Below are 23,052 nucleotides of genomic sequence, written 5' to 3'. Positions count from 1 at the left end.
CTTCCCAATGAATGTATGTCACTGGGACTAAAAAGAAATCAGATTACCTTAAAACTAAACCATAAAAAGTAAGTGAAATAAAAAGCTTACAAAGACAAAAATGTACTATCAGTGGTAAACGTGCTTATGTAGTGCAAAGACTATCAGGAATAATTGTGAGTATGGGTGTAGCATTTGTGTATGTGTTCTTACCGTGGTGAGTTGAATCCACTGTCAACAGTGACAGAGCTTGAGTCCATACTGTCCAGTCTGGCAGAGTGGGCTGACTGCTGATTCTGACTGGGTTCTGGAAGGTTCTCTTTAGCACCAGGGAAGGTGAGGGTTCTTTCAAACCTCCTCTGTAGATCCCTCTCCTTCTCTCTTTCCAATAGCCATTGCATTGTTCCTGCTCCTCCTCCGCCCATCCCAACAACACCTCCTCCAGTCTTCTCATCCTCTACTCGGCTTTTAGTCCCCCCCTCCTCAAGTTCATCATCATCTGAAACATTGTAGTAGTCAAAGGAGGCCTCTGCAGCACTGGTTGTGGGTTCATTTCCCTGTGGGGGAGCAGACTGTGTGGCCACCAGAGGTTTGGGAGCATCAAAGGCCTCTTGCGAATCAAGTGCATCGCAGGATGAGGACAGAGAGGAGGAGGCAAGAGCAGGGGGTTTTCTCAGGGAGTTATATCCAGGCAAAGGGAGGCTAGGAGGAGGTTTGAAGAGTGTGTCTTTACTAAAGATCTCCTTACGTTTCTCCTGACCAGAGGAGGCACTGTGGGGAGGTCGTCCATTAGGAAGAGGGGGATCAGGGATAGAGAGAGGTATTGGAGGCAGGCTGCCACCTTTGGGTCCCACCTTTGACAAGTCCTCCTTAGTTTCTGGGGGATGGGGTGTCTGTCTGTCTGTTTGCCTGTCAGTGCTGCCCAGTTTTAACCCATCATGGCTACTTTTTCCCAGAGTTCCCAGTGGGCTTGCTGCTGTGAGTACAGCCTCAGAGGAACTGGAGCATTGGAAGTAATCGTCGGGAGGGACAGAGGTGGGCAGTGGTTTGGGTGAGTACGCCGGCAGGCTGTCCCTGCTCTTGCTCTTCTCTAAGCTCTTGCAACCATCCAACCCCAGGGAGTTCCCAGGCAGCTTAGCTGAGGGGGGAGTGGCACGAGAGTAGTGAGAAGAGCTCTGATTGGCTCGCAGGGTTCCATCATCAGTATAGTAACGGCTCCGGTCCTCGTAGTAATTGGGTGGTCCCATCAACCCAGCTCCAAGTGGTCCTTTAGAATTGTCCATGGATCTGGATCGTTCCTTGGCCTTGTCACTGCGTTCGTTCCTGGACTTCCTCTCTTGCGTATGGGAGTGTGAGCGGTGGACTTTGGAGTGGTGGGCTGATGGGCCATGGCTTGGCTCAGGGAAAGGCATTTCCGTCCGCCGCTTGGCAAGTTCTCCAGACACATCCCACTCAGGTGTGACTGGTAGGTGGGAGGAGTCAAGGATGTTGGGGTTGCTATGTGCAAGGTGAAGCCGTGCCCGCTGCCGCTCCATGGCCAGGGCATGCTCCCTTGGTGACCGAGCCAGTGATGACGAGTAGGCTCTATAGTCCCTGTCAGCTAGTTCCAGATGGGAACCGTCACTTGGCTCACCACGGGATGCCCTTGTCTTGCTATGTGAGCGGCTGAGTTTGGTTTGAGACTGCTTCCTGTGTCTGCCCCCACTTCTCCTACTCCTGGAGCTCTGATTGGCTGACGATGCTTTGTTCCTCTGAGCACGCTCTTCTTCGAGACGCTTCATGACCGCTGTATGCCGGGCCAGGTTCTCCACGGTGAGGTCAGGGTTGATTCTGCGGATGATCTCCATTTCTACGTGGCGTGGGAGCTGGCTGGGGGCCTCCTCATCGCGGAGCGGCCACTCTTCAGGGGGAAACTGTGCAGAGAAGGTGGCCAGCTGCTTGGCCTTGTCCTTCTTAAAGCTCAGACGGAACAGCTTCAAACCAAACTTCCGACTTCCTATACCACTTCCTCCACCTGTCTGCTTCTCTAGCTCTCCAGTTCCTCCTCCTCCTCCTCCTCCTCCCCCTCCTCGATGCTTGGTGAGCGTGTCCGTCTTGAAGGGGAACCCGAGGGTGCTGCGGCTCTTTTCCGTGTTGCCTCCTGCTTGCTGAGGAGGTGTTTGTGGAGAGTGCAGGGATGAGTATGCCTCCCGGTGGTCTTTGGGGGATCTGCGCTGCAGGGTGGTATGGTGGCTAGGGGGGTCGTCTCCACGGTAACTGTTGTAAAAAGAATCCCCACCTCCTCCGCAACCCCCGCTGTGGTTCTGGCTGGATTTTGGGTGTGTTCGATCTTGCACGCCTCCAGAGGTGGACGGAGTGATGGTGCCAGAGAGCGGGGAGGTGCACTGTGTCTGCTGATGCTGTTGTTGGTTCTGATGTTGCTGCTGTTGGTGTCGGTCAGCAGAACGCTCGTCTAAATGGTACCACTTGGAACTGGTTCGGATTAGGCTTGGAGTGATGAAGTAAGTCTGAGGGGTTACAATAAAATATCCATCAGGAGTTGGGTAGATCTTCCGCTCACGGACCAGCATGCTTAGCGTGTGGTGCAGAACCTCCTCCGTTGGAGTGGGAACACCTGAGCAAAATCGGACACAAGAAGTAGTGATATTTCACATAGATGCACAATAGATTCTCTTCATGAGATTTCTTCTCAAGAACACACACCTAAGGAGATTATTTTTCTAGGTTATGATTATGTGTAAAAACAGTCATTAAAGAGCAATAGAATAGAATAGAATAGAAAATAGAATAGAAATGGAATAGAAAATAAAAACAACCTAAAATAGAATAAGACATAAAATACAAGAATAAAAGTTACAGTGCAGTGCAAGAAATTAGAATAATTATTTGATTTAATAAAAGGCAACAGCAAACAGAATAGTTGAAAAGAAAAGTTGCAGCAGACCTGCAGTTTTCTGGGAGTTTGTTCCAGCTATCTGGTGCATAAAAAGTGAACGCTGCTTCATGTTTAGTTTTGACTCTAGGGACAGAAAGCGGACTTGTTCAAGATGATCTGAGAGGTTTGGATGGTTCATAACATAGCAACAGATCAGAATCCAGATCCAGATCCAGTAATAATGAGACTGAAATTCTGCCAATATCTGTGATTGGGGAAAACAAGGGGAGGCAGAATCTGCTTTTACATAAACAAAGGTTGGTGTACAGGTTTTGCAGTATTAAGGAAAACATGTAGTCCAAACGCAGGGGCTCTCTTCATAAACTGCAATCTTTTCTCCTGCTCTGTGTTTACATCCCACCTCAGGCCTGTGTTAGGGAGGCATGCAGATGAGGACAAACTGGTACACAAAAAAGAAGTCATATGGACACACTTTGGCTTAGCAAAATGAAAATAAATTCAAAAATTGCTTAAAATTTGCATCCGTTACTCTGACACACACATACAAACACACCAAAAAAAACAACATTAAGCCACACTTCCAAAATAAGGTTGGGGAGGAGAAATCTGGTTACTGATCTGCTGCATCAGGTTACTACAGTTCATGTAAACTCATTCCCTGATAACCTTAACTCACATTAACCTGGTTTCTCTGAGTAACCTAGTTATTTAAATGATGAGGGTGGTGATTTTCTATATTTTTTGTATTTTCATCAAATCTCATGTGCAGAGCCAAACCATCAATAAACTGATCTACTTACAAGTATTGTGTGTGTATCCAAAGGCTAATATATCTTATTCCTCTGTGCCATAGACCTCTGTTATTGTCCAAAAACTATTAAAAACACATCAGTGAGTCATACCGTTGCACTGGGTGATCTTGAACATGCACATTACATGCACACTCCCTATTTTTAGATTAAAATCATGTAGTATAGCTTAATAAGGTGTTACAGTTTTTTCACAATAGCTTCCACATAATCTGTCTGAAACCCTTCAGATCACCTTTTTTCATCTGGACCTCCTGCCACAACATGCAAAACCACCTAATAAAAAAACATACTACAGGGTCAATACCAGCAAGGTCGAATTTGAAAAAAATATGAAATACTACAAATATAAAGGAGTCAACCGGTCTTGCAAAGTTTGTTAAATCAATAATGGATATTTTTAAGTAGTCACTGATTATCTGTCAAAGGGTGCTTATTTGTGTATTTGAATATGTATTACTACTGGGCAACAGGTGTGGCTGTATACTGTATGTTTCCTTTCTTCTCATATGTATAACTCTGTCCACAGAGTTGCACTTGTTGCATGTCGCCTCCCATTTCCCTCTCTCTCGCTTAGCTTCCTGTCATCTACCCACTGTTGCTTTTAATATAGGTATAACATGCCCCACAAATATTAAAAAATTACATTATTAAACATTTTATAAACATTTGAAAAATAATCATCCAGTTATGAAAAGTAAAACCACTATCAATTAACTGCATACAACTATAATGGGAATCCTCAGGTGAAGTTTATGAAGTTGTGAATGACAGATGACCATGTGTGCAGTCATTTAATTTTACTCTTCAGCCATCCTCCCATTTTTGTTCTCTTTCTCATTTATCCTCTGCTTCTCCCACTGTCAGTCTGGAGGTATTACAGCCAGTTACATCATAGCAGCCTTTCAGCCCAGCCAGAATGATGCAACACCATGCAGACAGACAGACACGTGCACACACACACACACACACACACACACACACACACACACACACACACACTCACTCACTCACTCACTCACTCACTCACTCACTCACTCACTCACACAGACAAACATACACAGTGTGTGTCCATCTCTTTTTCTCTTCATCTTGTTTTTGATAACAAGGCCGAGCAGAGGAAAGGAGGTGGAGACAGGAGGATGCTATGTCTGAAAGCTGCTATACCTGATTCAGGACATGAAGACATAAAGCTGATCACTGTCTGCTCTAAATATACTGACAGGAAGGGAAAACTTGTAGCAGACATCTTCTATTAATGATAAGACAAGAGTGGGATCAATTCTACACATTAATTGGTGATAAAGAGTTCCAGGTCCACACTGGTTGGTATACTGAAAGTGGTTGGTGCAATGAACAGCTACTGATTTTACTTGCCTGTAAAACTGAAGTCAGTGCACCTGAAATGCCGCCAATGATCTAAAAAGTACAGTAGGTCAAAGTTGAAGCAGAAAGTGGATTGGTGAACTGTAATGGAAGTTTACATCAAAAAGTTTGGGTGATCATTTTACCGTTTGCCTTCATAAACCAGAATTATCCTATAAACTCAACATATGTCATATGTTGGCATGGTGCACGTAGAGTGTAGGACAGCCTCAGTTTATCTCACATTCTGAAGTAGGTGTTTTTCTAGGCCAAGTCACATGTACCTCCACAGTCCTGTCAGATAAGCCCAAGTAGCCCTTTATCCTCACCACCAAATATTTTTCAGATGGAAAGGGAGAAATTCATATTTTCTATTTTTTGGTTTAATGATGACCCCGTGTAGTTTTTAGCATTAATTTGTCAGAATACTGTCAGTTCTTCATCTTCGTAGATAGAGAACTTGGCTCCGTACAGCCAATCAAATGGCCTCATTTTAAACCATATTTGCATAAAGCTGTACTGTAATCAGATGCAGATGATCACACAAAAAGCCAAACAGCATCCTGCTACACAACACAAGAGCCACAGACCCTTAACAACAAGACTAGGTCAAAAGCTAGTATATGGCTGGACCAATCCTGTATGGTCAATGTGTGAAATTGTGGCCAATTTGTTACAGGGATAGTGGTAGTGTCTATAATGTGAATTCCTGGATATTAAATGTTCATCTGCAATTTTCTGTAGTGTACCTAGTGATATTGGTTGTTTAAGTGTACTCAAGTAGCATATCACTTGAAAAGGTTAAGCTACATTTGAGTCAGAAAAAAGGTTATAAATGCAGTTTAATACCACTAATAATACTTTTCACTCATATGTTGGGATGTTTCATTTGAAAGAGAAGTGATTTTACTTCAAATTATAACTATTCCAATTATTATTAAGTCTCCCTCGTTTTTCAGATGTCTCGTTTTTCACTGTACTAAGTGTTCTGTCAGTGATTTTTATTAGAGGTGTTTTAACTGTGCTTTAACTCCCTCATGCCTCTATGAGGCTTTTTTCTGCCTCTTTCCCGGTTAAGGATGCTGTGGTGGAAATTGTAAATTAAAGTTTTGACAGCATTTTGGGCGCAAATTCAGGAGGCTTATCTCCACCAGGTTATTGCAGTTACAGTCAAATCAAGTGCACCTGCAGGTCAGCTGCCCCACACTAAACTGATATAACAGCTACATTTAAAATAAATCATTTATTTTAATCATGTAAAGAATCATCAACACAGTTGCCAGGACTTGATCAGCTCTCCAGTGCTGATCCTGCTGCTGGCAGCAGGTAGAAACTGTCCAGATTTATTTCCTTCTTTAGTTTAATAATTGTTTTCACCTTATTTATTTCCTCATGTGTTCCTGGTGTCCTCATGTATTGATGCAGCTGGAAGGTCGATCTGTGTTTGATCTGTTGTTGTCCATCTATCTATGTGTATTGCCACGATTTGGTCAAATAATTAGACAATTTCATCCATCATTACTGCGAATAGTTCATTCTGATAAATATTATGACTAACCATTATTACATGTTTTTTTTTAAATATGTTGATATACACAATAATAATCTCTCACATTGTAATCATTTTATTTGTCATCGTTTGAATGTCTGTACGCTGCTGCACGTCCATGTGTGTGTAACAAGCAGAGTATATGCGTGTTGTGCACCTGAGTTGTGCAGTAAAACACTGCGCCATTGACTTCAGACCAGGTTTTTGTTGGTCAGTCGTGCAGTTGCTTACTGCTGCCTCAAGATAGCAATGTGCCAACAATGCGTCTGACCACACCTCCAGACCAACACGCCCATGGGCACTCAGACGGGTGCAAGTCCATTTGCTATTTAAACAACATAGTCGCTCGACGGGAAAGTGACAACTGCATTGGTCTTAAACTAGCAAAGACACTTGTGTTGCGCTTGGCATTGCTTTGGGCTGGGCATAAGATAGGGCCCACTGACTCACAAACCTAAGGAAAATATTGTTAGGTGCTGACCTAACTGGCACCCCAAGCAACCAGTCATACCGTTACAATAGGGCTGGCCCTGTTGTTGTGGTCCAGCCAACAACCCACATTAGCTTCTCTACTAAAGTCTTCTTATCTAACTAACAAACAGGGATGTTTTTTGGGCACCAGCTGGAGGGGAACCATAGAGGAAAAGGAAGAAATATTTTGTAATTTATTTCAGATGCCCAATCTACTTTTAAAATGACATCCAATGCACCCCTTACATAAAAAAGTCACTGCTGACAAACATCTTATAGAAGAGACTATACGCATTGGGGGCTGAAACTCTGCTGCTCATTTACCTACCTGCTGCCACTTATTTTGCTATGCCATGGTTCATTTGCTCACGCCCCTGTATAAGAATCATGTATGAATGACCAGGTTACTCCTGTTCCATGAAAACATCATAATATAATCCACAACAGGATCATTCATAACTAGGATATTTATAATACCATGTGTGCAGTACACAGTGCCTGTGTATGCACAGGTGCGTCTACAAGGTGCTTTTAAGAGAAGATAGTCTATAATTATAAATAATGATATACACCTTGAAATTAAAGAGGACCTATTAAGCTCATTTCAGCTCTAAATTTTTATATACTAGAGTAGCTCTACATGATTCAAAGTTTAAAAAAAAGCTCCCTATTTATCTTATACTGGCCCTTTATGCAGTCCCTCAATATACACAGTTTCTCTTACACTCTGTTTTAGCTCCTGTCTCTTTAAGACCCCCCTCCAGATGAGCCCACTCTGTTCTGATTGGCCAGCTTTACATATCAGAATTGTATAACTTTATCATCATTGCAAACTAAACATTTCCTGCTTTACTGCTTCAAATTAAAAGCTTTTAAATGACTAACTAAGGAGAGACTTTTATTGTGAAGAATTTACAGGTAGTAAAAATGTGTTCCTCACTGACTTAGCAGAGCTTCGTTAGCAGCGCTAATATCCGGTCAAAACAACAACATATGGAGCTATTTGTTCAGCGGATCAGTTAGAAATAACACAGGGAGGACTGGTACAAGCAGAAACAGCCATAGTGAGATATTTTATGAAGAGCTGCAGATAACCAGCACCTCTCCAACAGATAAACTACTTATTTTACTTTGCTGTGCTGTGTAATGGCGTCGTGGCTTGGCTTAACTACTCCCGGAGCGGAGCAACGAACTCAGGCGCTGTGCACGTAGCAGATGTCCATATAAAGAAATCCATCACAAACTGATGTCAGCTCGGGCTGAAAGTAGAAAAAAAACATTGGAAATCGAGCTTTCAGAGCAGTCTGAAGCCAGGGCTTTCTGCTAACAGGGATTGCTGCTACATACGTTTACCTCTTTATTTGACACGTCGGCCACTTTTAACATGAACATCCGACATTGTGACATTATATATATGTCTGAAAATAAGGAAAAGCATAATACTTCCCCTGTAAAGTAAAATAATTGATATCCTAACCCAGGTAAATCCTGGCATTTTGATTAACAGTTATCCACAATAAATCCAGATGTTCACATATATATATCAAAAAGGCATTTTTTTGCACCGCATCAGTATTTTCAGGTAATGATATGAAGCAGCAGCAGTGAACAATGCAAGCAGAGTTTTGCATCTGTTTCATGTTTTGCAGAATGTTTTGCAGGTGAACCACACCTCTGAACTGCTGCTGTTGGTGAAAAACTTTTATTTTGTTGTATTTTGTTGATGCAGAAGTTAATTACTATCTGTCTAAATCATGTCCAGACCATCCTACCACAACATATTCACACTGACATCCTCTCTCTATAGATATGATAGAAACTACTATATGACCATTTAGAAAATATTATAGGGAAACAAACATTGCTTTACTTATTTTAATGCAGTCTTGAGGTGTGCAATGTAAGTTGTATAATGAGGGAACTGAAAATAAATATTGGATCATAAAAACGTGGTTGGAACAGCCATTGGTGAAAGGGCCCCATTTTCAAGGTGCAACGACCAGCGCAATCACTCAATCACGCAATCACTCCGACTGTTTATTTTGGTGACCAGTGCACAGTGCACAGGTGGGAGGATAAGAAATAACAGGTGGGACCTTCATTCAAATGAAGCATTGCTAAGCAAGTTGTTGTATTTTGGTTGAAACTTGGTCCCAGGTGTTTTCTGTTGCAACATCAATCTGCTGCTGCTTTAGTGATTTTATCAATAAGGGCAAACTAAATACTTTCTGCAAACGTGCTGCAATAACAGATTAATGCTTGAAATATAAAGTTATTTCAATCAAACACTCTCAATCAAACCAAAACAGGCACAGAAAATAACACAGATAAGTTGATAAATCTGCAGCCTCCTATCAGAGGTGCCATGCCAGAGCGCAGTGCTATTACGCATGGTCATTCACTGTGTTACCTCCATTAAGTCACCTGAAAACAGCATCAAGCTGCCACAAAACACACACACACACACACACACACACACACCTCTACACACATCAGGCTGGTTGGCTACGACTTGATATTCTGGTTTTTTAGGCTCACCGTAGCCTCTTTTACAGCTTTCCTCTTAGCAAAAGTAGCATTTCATGTTTTATTCTTGAAATACATTGCAGTGCAACCACTGTTAATTACTAAAGTATGTGACCATTTACGAGGTGAGATACATTAGTATTGTGGCTGAAATAGCGTTGGTCTGATGCCATCATATAAACACCTTCAAAATCTGAAAAACCTACACCATCTGTCTTTGGCCGCAGATTTGTGGTGATGTAAGTTCATGTTGGGGCACTCTGAACTGTGCCATCATTTCCTGATGAAAAGCTTTACATTTGTTGAGCCATCATTATCACATTTACTGTGATTGGCACAGCAGTTTCATAACTATGAGACAAGTGAAATGACTGGCTGAGAGAGTATTTAATAATCACCACACTCGCTGATCTATATTTATCTTCACCCAGCCCTTTTAGACGTTGTGCTGCTACACATACATAAACCAAAACAACAGGTGCCCACGAAGACACCCACACTCTGTGCCTAAGACGTACTACATTGTGCTTCGTCGTTGCACTTGCACGGTTAAAATAGGGCCCAGAATCTTGTACAGAGAATACCTACAGCTCAGTACAGAAATGACTGTTCCTCAGCCTTGGCATTGATTCTACAAGTCTCTGGAACTCTTCTGGAGGGATGAACACCAATCTTGAAAAAGATATTCCCTCATTTGGTGTTTTGATGATGGTAGTGGAGAGCGCTGTCTAACACGTCATTGCAAAATCTCCCTTAGGTATTCAATTAGGTTGAGATCTGGTGACTGTGAAGGCCATAGCATATGATTCACATCATTTTCATACTCATCAAACCATTCAGTGACCCTTCGTGCCCTGTGAATTGGGGCATTATCATCCTGGAAGAGACCACTCCAATCAGGATAGAAATGCTTCATCATAGGATAAAGGTGAACAACTTTGTATTGATTTGTAGTCACCCTTACCTCTAAGAAGACAAGTGGACCCATATAGCATAACTTGATCCCCTCACTGTAGGGGTCAAGCATTCAGACCTGTACCAGTTTTTCCTTTAATTTGTCACTTATGTCTATGTGCCATTATGCATGGTTGTTTCTGAGTTACCAATGAACACCAATAATAAGAATAATATAGCCAACACATAATTGTTTTAAATTAAATGTAAAAATAATATTGTTGAGATTAGTAATAAAAAATATAAATAAATAATAAAATAACCATTAAAACAAATATATGTACAGTATATATACAAATAATTTTTGGCAGGCAGGGACAAGCTGACGTGCAAGAACACAACTGTTTTTCATTTCCCCAGGTGCAATTTTTAGTTTTTCATTGTCTGACTATTTATACTGTCGATGTTTATTACTGAAAGTTGGGAAGAACTGTTTCCAGACCGATTTAAATTTTGGACACTGTGTAAGGAAGTGCAGCTAATGTACTTTACTAATGTACTTGCTATTAGAGTAATTGCACTTTTGCCCAAATACAGACTTAACAGAATAGTCTGTACAGACTTAACTGACTTAACTTAAATACGTTTTGTGAGATACACTTAGTTGCTTTCTTTTTGAGAGTGAGATGAGAAGATCGATATCTATGGCATTATTATAGATTCTTAATGTTGAGCACACAATAAGAAGTGGGCCTGAAGAAGGGGGTCCATGGGGCCTTTGGCCCCCAAACTTTATCCGCTCTGCCTCCTGGGCCACAGCCGCCCCAGTTGTAATCAAAAAAGTATTCTGTAATGGTTTGTTCAGATGGGATCAGGAAAATTAACCTGAACTAAAGGCCTTTACACACTGGGGGCGTGATGAATAAACAACATGAAAATGTGAAATATTCGCCTGCAAATAGTTTGCATCAAAACTATCCACACCAGCAGCGATACAAATTTTCAACAGAAACACAAATTTGCGAAAGAATTTGCGACAGCTTATTCTGCTGTCAGTCAGCCTGGTGAAGGCAGTTTGCGTCTGTGCTCAGCGTCTCTGTCCACAGAAGCAGCCACCTGTCAGCTGCAGCTCCTGGGGAGCTGAGAGAAGAGCGGCCGGACAAACTGCCTTCACCAGGCTGACTGAGCAGAAATATGCTGAACCAAAATAGTTTGTATATCAACTCCATTTTTTCCCCCCTCACACAGATGGTGTGACTAAAAGCATCCATCCAACTGTGATGTAGAGACTGCAGTAAAAATCTTGCTCAACAAGACCACAGATATTGGGGGGAGGGAAGACCCCTAAAATCTCTGTAATGTTACTATACATTGCTGTTGTAATGTGTTATTCAAATTTAGTGACAGAGTCAGACTCATTTGTGCTTTTCACTTAGGTCTTGTTTCTTCTCCTACATCCCACTTGATCTCATTCATCTGAATATTTCCCATGTTTTAGGGTCACTATCTTGCCATTTGCATTCATAAAGTAGCCCTTTCTGTCCTCCACAGTGTTGTTCATCTCCCAGGCACCTCACTAGCATCACCCTCCATGGAGCAAGTACAGTGTGATCAGCCTGGGACCACGAAGGTAGTGGAGTCTGCATCAAAACTTTCTCAATAAATCATTTTGCATCCAATTGATGACTCAAGTCTTTCTGGTACTGTTAATTGAGCGGGTCATCTTCATTGTATTATTTTGTATTTACTGAATTTGTATTTCCTATTGATTTGACACTGAATAAATGTATATATTGTGCTACAGATAAATGTGGTCTAATGGACTTTATAAATGTTATATTATTGAGTAACATAGCTAGCCATATTGCTCAACAGTATTTAAATACGGCTAACAATATGCTTACAATATTATTGATCATTACAATATTACATTTGCAAAGAGAATTAATATATACAGTGTTTATATGTGTGTGTGTCTACATATATATATACATATATATACACATATATACATACATACATATATATATATATACACACACACACATATACACACACACATATATATATATATATATATATATATATATAGACTTCAGGAAACTACATCACAGCACAGCACCTGTGTCAAGAAATTGTTTCGGCACCATACACCCTGTTATGTCTATTCCTAATGCATTGACATTAGATTGATATCAATATCACATCAGCATGTTTCCCAAAATGTTGAACTACCCCAATAAAGAATGGGAATGTAACCATCTTATTTGAATTGGCTACGGTAAACTTGGGTCTGCAAGTTTTATTGGATGTCATACCCCTCTATCTACCCCTGTTTCCTGTCTCTCTGTAGTTTCAAGGCAAAAATGCCAAAAAAACAATCTTAAAAAAATATTGAGTAAGGTTAAATTAGGACAATCATAATGGAAAAAATAGTGGGTTGAAGCATAAAGCTGACTGGTTGACAGAAATTATATTTCTCAGTGAAAATATCACCTGGAAAAACAGGTAGGCTTTATCCAAAGTCAGCAATGGCAGCATCAGAAGGATCACATCAGTGCAAATAATTATGATGGAATTGTCCCAAATGGGAGAAATTATACCTCAAAATCAGTCAGAGGAGATCACTGAACTATAAAATGAAAAACTATTATAAACCCATTGATAGACTGCATAGCAGCTGGGCAGACAGCTGTGTGTGAGTGTGTTGCCTGTCATTACATCATATAAGTGTAGTTGCTTTGGTGACATGATGCAAGTTGTCTGAAGAGGGAAACCCAGAGCTGACTGACACACACACCAACAGACTAAATGTGTGTGTGTGTGTATGTGTGTGTGTGTGTGTGTGTGTGTGTGTGTGTCAGCCTCAACAATACATAATTTCAGCAACATCTCAAATGTAAACATGTGTAATAGTCATACTTCAAAGGATGCAATCTAAAAAGGTAAGACTAGACCCACCATGGAATGTGAGATAAACCATTTTTTGCCTGATCAAAAATGAAGACTAACATGAAAAGAATTCCTGGAGGAAAAATATACTTTGAAGTACGGCAGTCATAATGGAATATTAATACTGAAAACGCTTATGATAATAAATGCCATTAAAATAGAACCCTTTTGTATATAGATTGCATTGCTGGCAGGTATACATTATTGCCTTATATAACAATTACACATAGCTTCATAGTAATGCTGATCCGGAAAATCCTTGCAGTGCTAATGTTAAGTGCATTATAGTCAGTGTAGTGTAGGCTAGCTATGTTATTTGATTTTTATCTGGAAGCATGTTTAATATATAATGTTCATAATATAATGTCCATATGAAGTGTTACACATTACAGTGACAATACCTTCTTCAAAGAGGCAACCAGAGATAGAGGAGAAAGAGCTGAGGGAGGCAGCAAAGGAAGGTAGTTATTTGGAAACCTGGTTTCAAAGCAGCAGCCAGCCAACAGGTGAATCATTAGTGAAATATAGAACATCCAGTTCTCACATACTTTGGGCCCTATTTTAACGATCTAAAGCGCATGGTCTGAAGCGCATGGTGCAAGTGCATTTAGGGTGTGTCCAAATCCACTTTTGCTATTTTATTGGTGGAAAAATGGTCGATGCGCCAGGCGCATGGTTCAAAGGGGTTGTCCATAGTCTCCTAATTAATCATGGATGTGTTTTCGGCGTAATATGCAATAAACCAATCACAGTGTCATCTCCCATTCCCTTTAAGAGCCAGGTGCGCTTGCACCTTGGCGGATTGCTATTATGACGGCGCATTTGCCAAGTAGTGAGAAGGAACACTTCTCTGCAGAGGAAACGGATCTGCTTGTGCGCAAAGGGAAAGCGCACAATCCATAAGGAGCACACTGGCCTCTGCTGCTCCTGGACCCTCCTGTGGTCAGCCACAGACCACCAGTTTAAGATCCTGTTCATTAATTTGTTGCAAATTTATCTTCGTTTGGTTTTTGAAAAGGTTTCTTTAAAATCATTTTGTTCAGTCATGGAATAACAGGTCAAATCAGCAGGGTTTTAATTGCTGAAAGTATGGAAACCTGATCACAATTTGGTCAAATAATTAAACAATTTAATCCGTCATTACTGCAATTAGTTAATTCTGATAAATATTATGACTAAGCATTATGACATGTATTTTTTTAAATATATTAATATACACAATAATAATCTTTCACATTGTAATCCTTTTGTTACCTTTTGCATGTTTGTGCGCTGCTGCGCGTCCTGTGTGTGTAACAAGCAGAGTGTATGTTGTGCACCCTCCTCTGTAGGTGCATATTACTGTCCTGATAATGTGCCTTTAAAATAACAGTGAAACATTGCGCCATTGACTTTAGACCAGGTTTTTGTTGTTCAATAGCGCAATCACTCTCTGCTGCCTCACGCCGTCACGCCCATGGACGCACTGATGGGTGCAAGTGCCATTGCTATTTTAACAACATGGGTGCTGGACGGGAAAATGACAACTGTGTCGGTCTTAAAATAGCAAAGAGACTTGCACTGCGCTTAGCGCCGCTCTGCGCCGGGCGTAAGATAGGGCCCATAATCTCCATTAAAGTATTCTTGTCTCCATATCTATGAATTTATTGAAAAGTGGTGCACTTTTAACATAACAATTGAATATTGATCAGTTGATTGACAGAAAATGAGTTAGCAACTATTTTGATCGATTGTTTAACTTATTTAGAAAAAAATCAAAATCTTCTCTGGCTGGATGTGTGGTGGTTGGGCATTTCAAAACATCGCTTGGGCATTGGGAAACTATAATGGAATTTTTTCTATTTTCTGACATTTTAAACCAAACGAATGATTGATTAATTGTAAAATTAATTGACAGATTAACAAACGATGAAACTAATCATTAGTTGCAGCCCTAAACCAGATTGTGGTGAGGAGCAGTATCTGCCACTTCTAAATCTTACTGACAAACACTGACAATACTAAGGTTCAGTCACATTTCACTCATAATTATGTATGTCCAGAGTTTAGCCTCTACTCAATTCCTATGAGTCATCAAAATAAGAGGAAAAAAGTTCAAATGTGGAGCGATATATTTTAAGTCCAATTTCCAAATTTCTTATCACTCAGGGTTCCCACAATAGATTTACAATTTCTGGACATTTGAAATGGAAGTCAAATCAAGCAGCCAATATTCTCTTCTAGGAGTCGGCTAGCCTAATTTCATTGGTTGAAGGGAAACAGTGAATGCGAGCACACAGAATGCTCCTGTATACCTCTGCATTCATCCTGTTGCATCTGTCAGCAGTGAACTCATCAATAAATGCCAGTAGGCCTATGCCAGTTCCATTGGCAGCCATACATGCCCAAGCCACAACAGAAGCACCATGTTTGACAGATCATTTTGATAGAGATTGATTTTTGTTTCATCAGTCTGTAGAACTTTGTTTCAGAACTCTACCACTTTCTTTTTCTATATTTTTATGAACTGCAGCCTGTCTTTCTGATTTTGAGGCTTACCAGGGGTTTGCATCTTGTGGTGAATCCTCTGAGGTTCTGGTCATGAAGTCTTCTCTTGATCATTGACAAAGAAACATGTACGCCTACATCCTGGAGACTATTCCTGACTTGCTGTGCAGTTATAAAAGGCTTTTCCTTCACCATGTAAATGATTTTCCGCTCATCCACAAGACTCATGCTCCTCAGTCTTGCCATTTTCTAGTTTTCCTGTGTTCACCTGCTTCTTTAGAATGTACCCAACTGTTGATTTTGGCAAACCAACTACCTTTAATATCTTTGATAGATTTTTGTCTTATCATCATCTTTTTCTCTTGCATGTTCACCTCTCTACTCCTCATATTGACAACAACTCCACCTCAATCTAAATGGCAACTCTCAACTCTCAATGTGAGCTTGCTTGCTCAAGAACTAACATTGGAATGACACACAGCTGCCCAAGAAACATGTAGTAGCCAAGTATCCAATTACTTTTGAACCTTTGAACTTTGGGCACTATGTTTAAAAGGGCTATATTTAATAAATATTCCACTTATTTCTTCAATATTGGCTGAGACTTGGCACTTTAAAGTAGCATCCATTCAATTTCATATTGAAAGTGCTGAAGCACAGAGCCTGAAGAACAAAAAATGAGTAACTGCCCAAAATCTGGACTGTATATCAGGCTTTTGGATACACACACAGTACTTGTTAGTAGGATCAATTCATTGTTAGTTTGGCTCTGCACATAAGATTTGTTGACAATAAGAAAAATATTGAAAATGGCCAGCTACAAAGAGTCAAATCTAACTTCAGAAAAATTTGTTAGAAATGGTCAGTTTCACTTACTGAAATATAAATATATAACATACAGTATGTCCCAGCCCTTAGTAGCATCACACAGAAAGTGATATTGATAATGTGTGTGACTGAGCGATAAGTGGTAATTTTCTGACCACAGGCAGCACTACCTCTTGTGCTGTGGCAAAAGGCCTAAGCATGAAATGTGGAGGGACACAGGGGCATGCCAGTCCCTGTAGCGAGCACAACTGGTGGTGTTTGCAGGCAGAATCACTCCTTGAGTTGCTGATCTAGCAACTCTACTGCTTGGGGTGCCTTCCATTTGGCTAATGTGCCTCCTTGCTCCCCTCACTTGTGTCTCACTCACATGCTGACATGTTACACCCTCGGGGTGAAGCGCTCCACAGCCAGGTAAAAACAGAAGACAGACTTGGCTTTCTACTTATTTCCCAGACCAACAACAGATTTTTCAACAAAATTGTATTTAAGTAAGAAATATTGGCAGTAAAATGAAAAAAAATTATATATTATATATATAATTAAGTATTCACTGTGAAGACAGGTTTCCTTCTGAAGTATTACATTATTGATGTATTGATATGTAAGCAGTATTTGAATGTTGTGGGGGGTCTGAGTGGCTATCTGTCTTAGAGCCTTTGCACACAAGGTCCAAGATATTTTAGTTAAAAACTTTTAGGCCTTAAAACATAAATACCACCTTATGTTTAAAGACCTAACATTTAATCTGCATCTAACTACAGCAAAAAGGTACGTGCAGTGAAGTATAAGGAACAACATTTCCCTTTGAAATGTAGTCAAGTACAGTCTCACAAAAATCAAAGTACAATCCAACAAAAAAGATAAGTGCATTTTAAAATGCACTGAAGATATAAAGAGGCAATCACAATTAATTAATTTGATTACACTAGTTGTTTTTTTTTAATCTCAGTTTTTATTTTAACCTATAAATGTGTTGGGTGTTGACTGATGCAGAGCTGGTGTTACCTGGAAAACATGTCTGCAGGTGTTCAGTTAGGGCCTCCTGAGTGACAGGCTTATGGGCAGAGTTCATAGCAGAGATAGCCAATAGCAATACCTCTCCCAGGGGGATGAACTGCGATTGGCTGATGGGGGACATACTGATGGGTGACACATCACCTGTGGAAAGAGACAAATCAGTGACTTTGGGAGATACTGGATTATGATCTCCTATAACCTGAGCCAGTAGGACAATATGAACACCAGGCATAGTAAGGTCCCAGATCTACCTCTCACAAACATACAAAATGTCCTGGCTGTCCAGGTGTCAGGCCGGAGACCTTTGTTGTGTTGTATGTTATTCCCTATTTCTCTCTTCCCTCATCTCCTGACTTCACACTACTGACTATCCAATTAACACATAGAATGCCCCTCCCAAAATTTAAAAAGTAAATCAAATCGCACATACAAGTTCATGTGCTGACAACACATTTAAACATAAATATGAACATTGCTACACCTTGCCTGGGAGACACTAAGGCACATTATATAATAAGAGAGATGCTCAGCTGCTCCTAAAATTGCTTCCAACACAGATTCAAATATGAAATTGTCTCAAATGTAATATCATTCAACTATTTACACCAAAAGAGAGTTTCACCACATGCCACACAGAAAATCAACACCACACAGTGGCTATTTGTGCACTGGATTAAGCTGTGACTGCACAGACACACACACAAGCACACACACACACAAAAACACACACGCACACATACGTGTCCATTTAGGTGGCTTTGATTTGTTAATTTTCATCTATGAAAAGTCTATATCACAGAAATATGTGGAGCCAATGTAGGACTTGACCTAAAGAATAAGTCTGGTGTTATTCTATGTTTTTCATGAAAACATCATATCCAACAATATGTCCATCTCTAAATACTTTCTACTTTTCAGTTTCATTTTTAAAGGCTCTGTAATTTTCTTAAACAGCTGGCCACTGTAGTTTTTAGAAAATTTTTCTCTAACAGGAGGAACTGGTGCTTTTGTTGGGACCTATTTTCAACAGCTGATTAATCCACATTTGGTGCTCTAACAGTAAAAATATATCAACAGACTTATCCTTTAAGACCCCATCTCCAACTGGTATTGACCTGAAATCTCTATCTGGACAGTTTAACTGGATTATGACATCTGATCACTTTCCGCCCACATTGTGATCTGATCTCAATATGCAAATTAGGCAGGCAAAGCTGACAAACCTGTCAACAAACATCATGGGTCACAGATCAGGGGAGGCAATGTAGGACACTTGAGAGTCTCAACAAGTGTTGCTGCTGTATGGGCTCTACTTCCTTTTCTTTTTGCAGAGGAGGATGAGGAAAAGGCTTTTTTGATGGACAGCTCGAGATAGCAGAAAGAGGCAGAGTTAGGTGACCTTTCATCTTGTTGGGTGCCTTTGTTTGTTAAGAATGTGGCCATACTGTACAGACATTCACACCTGACTAAAATCAGATCACAATGTGAAAATATAGCCACAAGCAATAAGCAGGGTCCAAGCACATAGTTTGACATATATTTGTTGTACAACTTTTAAACCACAAGGGTCAAAAGGACAGTGGAGAGAAACAGGAGGCCAACCTGGATTTGAACAGGTGACCTCACAATCACTGGGCATGTGTCCACACCTGACATCTAACTGAGTTCTACATACAATCAGTAACATATTACACTGAAGTCAATGAGACTGAATAACCTAATGATCTGTAAAACATAACCATTATGAATTATTGTGATTATGAGTATGTCATAGTGAATTTGGAAAAAGGGTGAGTTATTTTAGCCGCTCATCTCTTTGAATCGGTGACCTTCCAGTCACAACCTTTCTCTAACCTTTAGGCGACCACTTCCCTACTTGTTATTTTAATGTACCAGATACATGTTTAAAAATGTTGAATACATTCTGCTGCTATGTATATAATATAATTATTTTTTACTTTTTATACTGAGCATATTTGGCACTAAAAATCATTTCTGTCTTAACTCATATTCAGGTTGTAGCTCAAGTATACACTGAGCAGCTGTTTCACAGGTAATTAAAGCTGCAAGCCGCATTGGTCGGGACCTCGCATTCTGGCCTGTCGGGATCAGATCATTTTGCTTTTTAAAAATGAGGGATATTTCTTACAAGTGTGGTGTGCTTTTATTTTGAAAGTTTGATTGACATGTGTACTGTCAGGTGTGTAGAGACAATAAGTAACTGCAGCTGGACACAGAAAAATACTCATATATTTGAATGGAGAGAGTGAGCGAACCCACATCTTTTTGAACATTTACTGCTTCCACATAGTTTTAGATACAGACTTCATTTGAACTTTAAATGAGTCACGAGACTTTGATCTACAAATCTTGAATTTACATGTTTTTTCTATCTTTTACTGTTTTTGAGATATTAGAGTCTGAGTTTTAAAGTCTTTTCTTGCTCCTCCTGTGATTTTATAATGAGTGTGTATTGCGAAATGTTTCACAGCACTGAGGGAGAGACATCACCAGGAACAGTTGGAGAGGAGGATTTTAGAGTATGCCTCTTGTGAAATCTCCCCATAAATCCCATGACTTTGGCCAAATCTTACATTAAAAATTATACTTTAGTAGGAAATTCCGTGGCGAATCCATTGATACAGCTTTGAAAGTGGTCAGACATTGTTTTACATTGTAAAGGTTATGTGGCACTGCAACTTTGAGGGCTTAGAAAATCCAAACCGTTCCAATTATTACAAAGTTTTTAACAACTTTTTTTCAGCATAGTGTCATAAGTCATCTATTTAAGTTTAAAGTCAATACCATTAATGCCCTCGGAGGAGACAGTGTTTGTTCGGGGGCCAAGATTGGGGCAAAGTCTTATTTTGAAAAGCTAATTGTGAACTTCCTGTTGGATTTAGGTCAGGGGTGTCAGAGTATGATTTGTAGGTCTTGATGAGACAAATAATTGAGTTTTGGTTTGATCTCTCTACGACATTCCTATGGGCTGTGGCGGCCATTTAAGTTACATAGGTGGCGCTAGAGTTTTGGCACTTTGAGGGTTAATTTTTACATTTTATCAAATTTTTCACCAGACCTGATGTGCGTGCCAAATTTGGTGAGTTTTTGAGCATGTTTAGGGCATCAAATTTAGGGTTTAAGTGGCGTAATAATAAAGAAAGAAAGAAAGAAACAAACAAACACATGAAAAACAATAGGGTTAGACGAGGACTACTGTTTTACAGTAGTCCCCTGCCTTTTGGGCTCGGTCCCTAAATATAAGTATCAGGTCAGACTTGGCATCGGCAGATACCCATTATTGAAGAACTCAGACTGGAAGGGCTAAGAAATCTCTGATCAGGACATATCTAACAGCTGTTTTAAGTGTCCATCCCTTTATGTAGTGACAGACTCTGGAAAAATGTCTGTTCACATTATGTTAACAGGATAAAAATGAGTACACTGAAGTCATACAGCCTCTCTGATTGATAACTTATTATATTAAGTATGACACTATTTCATAACCGTAAAAGTATAAATTCATCCTACTTTGTAGAATGAATGTTGTTCATTTGCTCTGTAACTTTCATCCACATAACATGGACTTCATAAGTGGATGGAGCTGGCTCCAGTGTTATCACTTGACCTAACTGTGAAAAATCTGTCAGGTGAGAACAGGTGGTTGTATACAGAAGAGAGATCATACCCTGAGCCAGCTCTAATGAAGACCATGAGATGCAGTTGATAGCTCTTAAATATCTAGTAAGCAAACCTTTGAGTTGAGATTATTTGGTCACACGTACTGTTCTCAAGGTCAAGGATGAACTTCAATACTTAAATACAAATCTAATGTTATTTTATCATCTGTAATTTATTTCAAATGCAACCATTAATCAACAAAGCATAGAAGTGAATCTCTGAAAAACAAATCTGCAATACACATTAAGACAGTTCCTTAAGGGACAACTGCCTAGTTTTGTAGTATAACAAAGAAACACTAAGGACCCCTAACTACACCAAAGATTAAAACTGGGTACATTTCAGAGACCTGGAGATTGGTGGTTGTACCATAATGATTTCTATAGTCCTGTATACAGTATCTGATGGGCTGCTGACCTACAAAAAGATTTAGCTGCAGATCATTCTTTTTTCTAGCAAAAATAATTAATATACAGAGATGGGGATTTAAGAGACAGATGACAAAATCAGACTGTGAAGATAGACAGAAGACAGAGCACAGCTGCAGAGGCTCTGCTGGGAACACTGACCAACCACCCTGCAACTTCCATACACTGACAGCTGGCCTGGCCTAGACATGGAAAGTGATCATAGGACAAACCCAGAACCCTACAAACACACATAACGAGGGGGAGTGGGGGCAAAAAGTATGTGCTTTCTAAAGAACAGCTGAGAGAGAAGCCATTTCCTGCTGCTTCTCACTGTGTTTCTACACTAACACTGCCCTTCAATATTCAGTTTCTTTCATTTTACTGCTACTACTATTGATTCTATCACAATTGCTATTGCAATTATTAATACTTCTACCGCTGTTGTTGTTAAGAATGTTACACTACTTCTGTTGTCAAGACTACATCTGCAGCACCAGCACCACTACTGTTAATACTACTTTAGTTACTACTAGTAGTACAACTACTACTTCTGCATCCTCCAGTGAATGTGCATTTCTGCTATACTTTGCAACAAACAAGACTACTGCAGCCTACTACTACTGCCACTGCCTTTGCTGACATAGCTAGTACTACTTATAAAACTACTAATGGTATGACTACTGTGTGTCCTCAACGTGGCACTACATTGCATGTGAAGAGAGCAACTGATGTCAGTATGCCTACGCAGGACGAGAAAACTCACGAACCAAAAGTTCAAAGGCAATTTTCCAATTAAAGCTGCAAGCAGTGTTGAACGGGCCCTCGTGCCTCCGTGCATGTCGTGCCGCGGCACAGTTGAAGGGCTTCTGTCACGGGCATGTAGATGTCTTCAGATCCGGGCTGTATTCAGACAGTGCAAGAAGGAGATAAACATCGTTTCCTTTGTCCACTATTTTGCCTGCTGCTGGGGCTGCTTGGCTGCAATTTCATGGGGGGCACTATTCAGCCAGTTTGCATCACTGATGGAATATTGTCATGTAGACGAGTTCCAGCCGGGACTCTTATCAAACATTTAAGTTTGGTGCAGACAATATGTGCAACTAAGTTATAGCAACTTCCTCTGTCATGGTGAAACATCATATTTCAAAGGTGTGAGGATGAGAATTTTCTTCAGGGTGACACAAGTCT

General features: G+C 40.2%; 1 protein-coding gene across 5 annotated transcripts in view; it reads right to left on the bottom strand.

Moving 5' to 3' along the window:
- Positions 1–23,052, bottom strand: part of LOC122990569 (storkhead-box protein 2-like) — a 131,256-nt gene that overhangs the window by 19,101 nt on the left and 89,103 nt on the right. For 4 of the 5 annotated variants that reach the window (XR_006405407.1, XM_044363951.1, XM_044363950.1 and 1 more), the window contains exons 2-3: positions 17,762–17,914; positions 193–2,593 (exon numbers count right to left, since the gene is read on the bottom strand). Coding sequence is in view for 4 of the 5 variants with exons in the window: in XM_044363951.1 (XP_044219886.1) it covers positions 193–2,593; positions 17,762–17,914 (2,554 nt within the window). In the remaining variant the exon portion in view is untranslated. Of the gene's footprint in view, positions 1–192; positions 2,594–17,761; positions 17,915–18,996; positions 19,082–23,052 lie in introns of those variants that run through there. The other variant, XM_044363953.1, reaches the window with a different exon arrangement.

Source organism: Thunnus albacares, chromosome 10, assembly GCF_914725855.1.
Source record: "Thunnus albacares chromosome 10, fThuAlb1.1, whole genome shotgun sequence".
Lineage (NCBI taxonomy): Eukaryota > Metazoa > Chordata > Actinopteri > Scombriformes > Scombridae > Thunnus > Thunnus albacares.
This window is presented reverse-complemented; position numbering and strand designations above follow the sequence as displayed.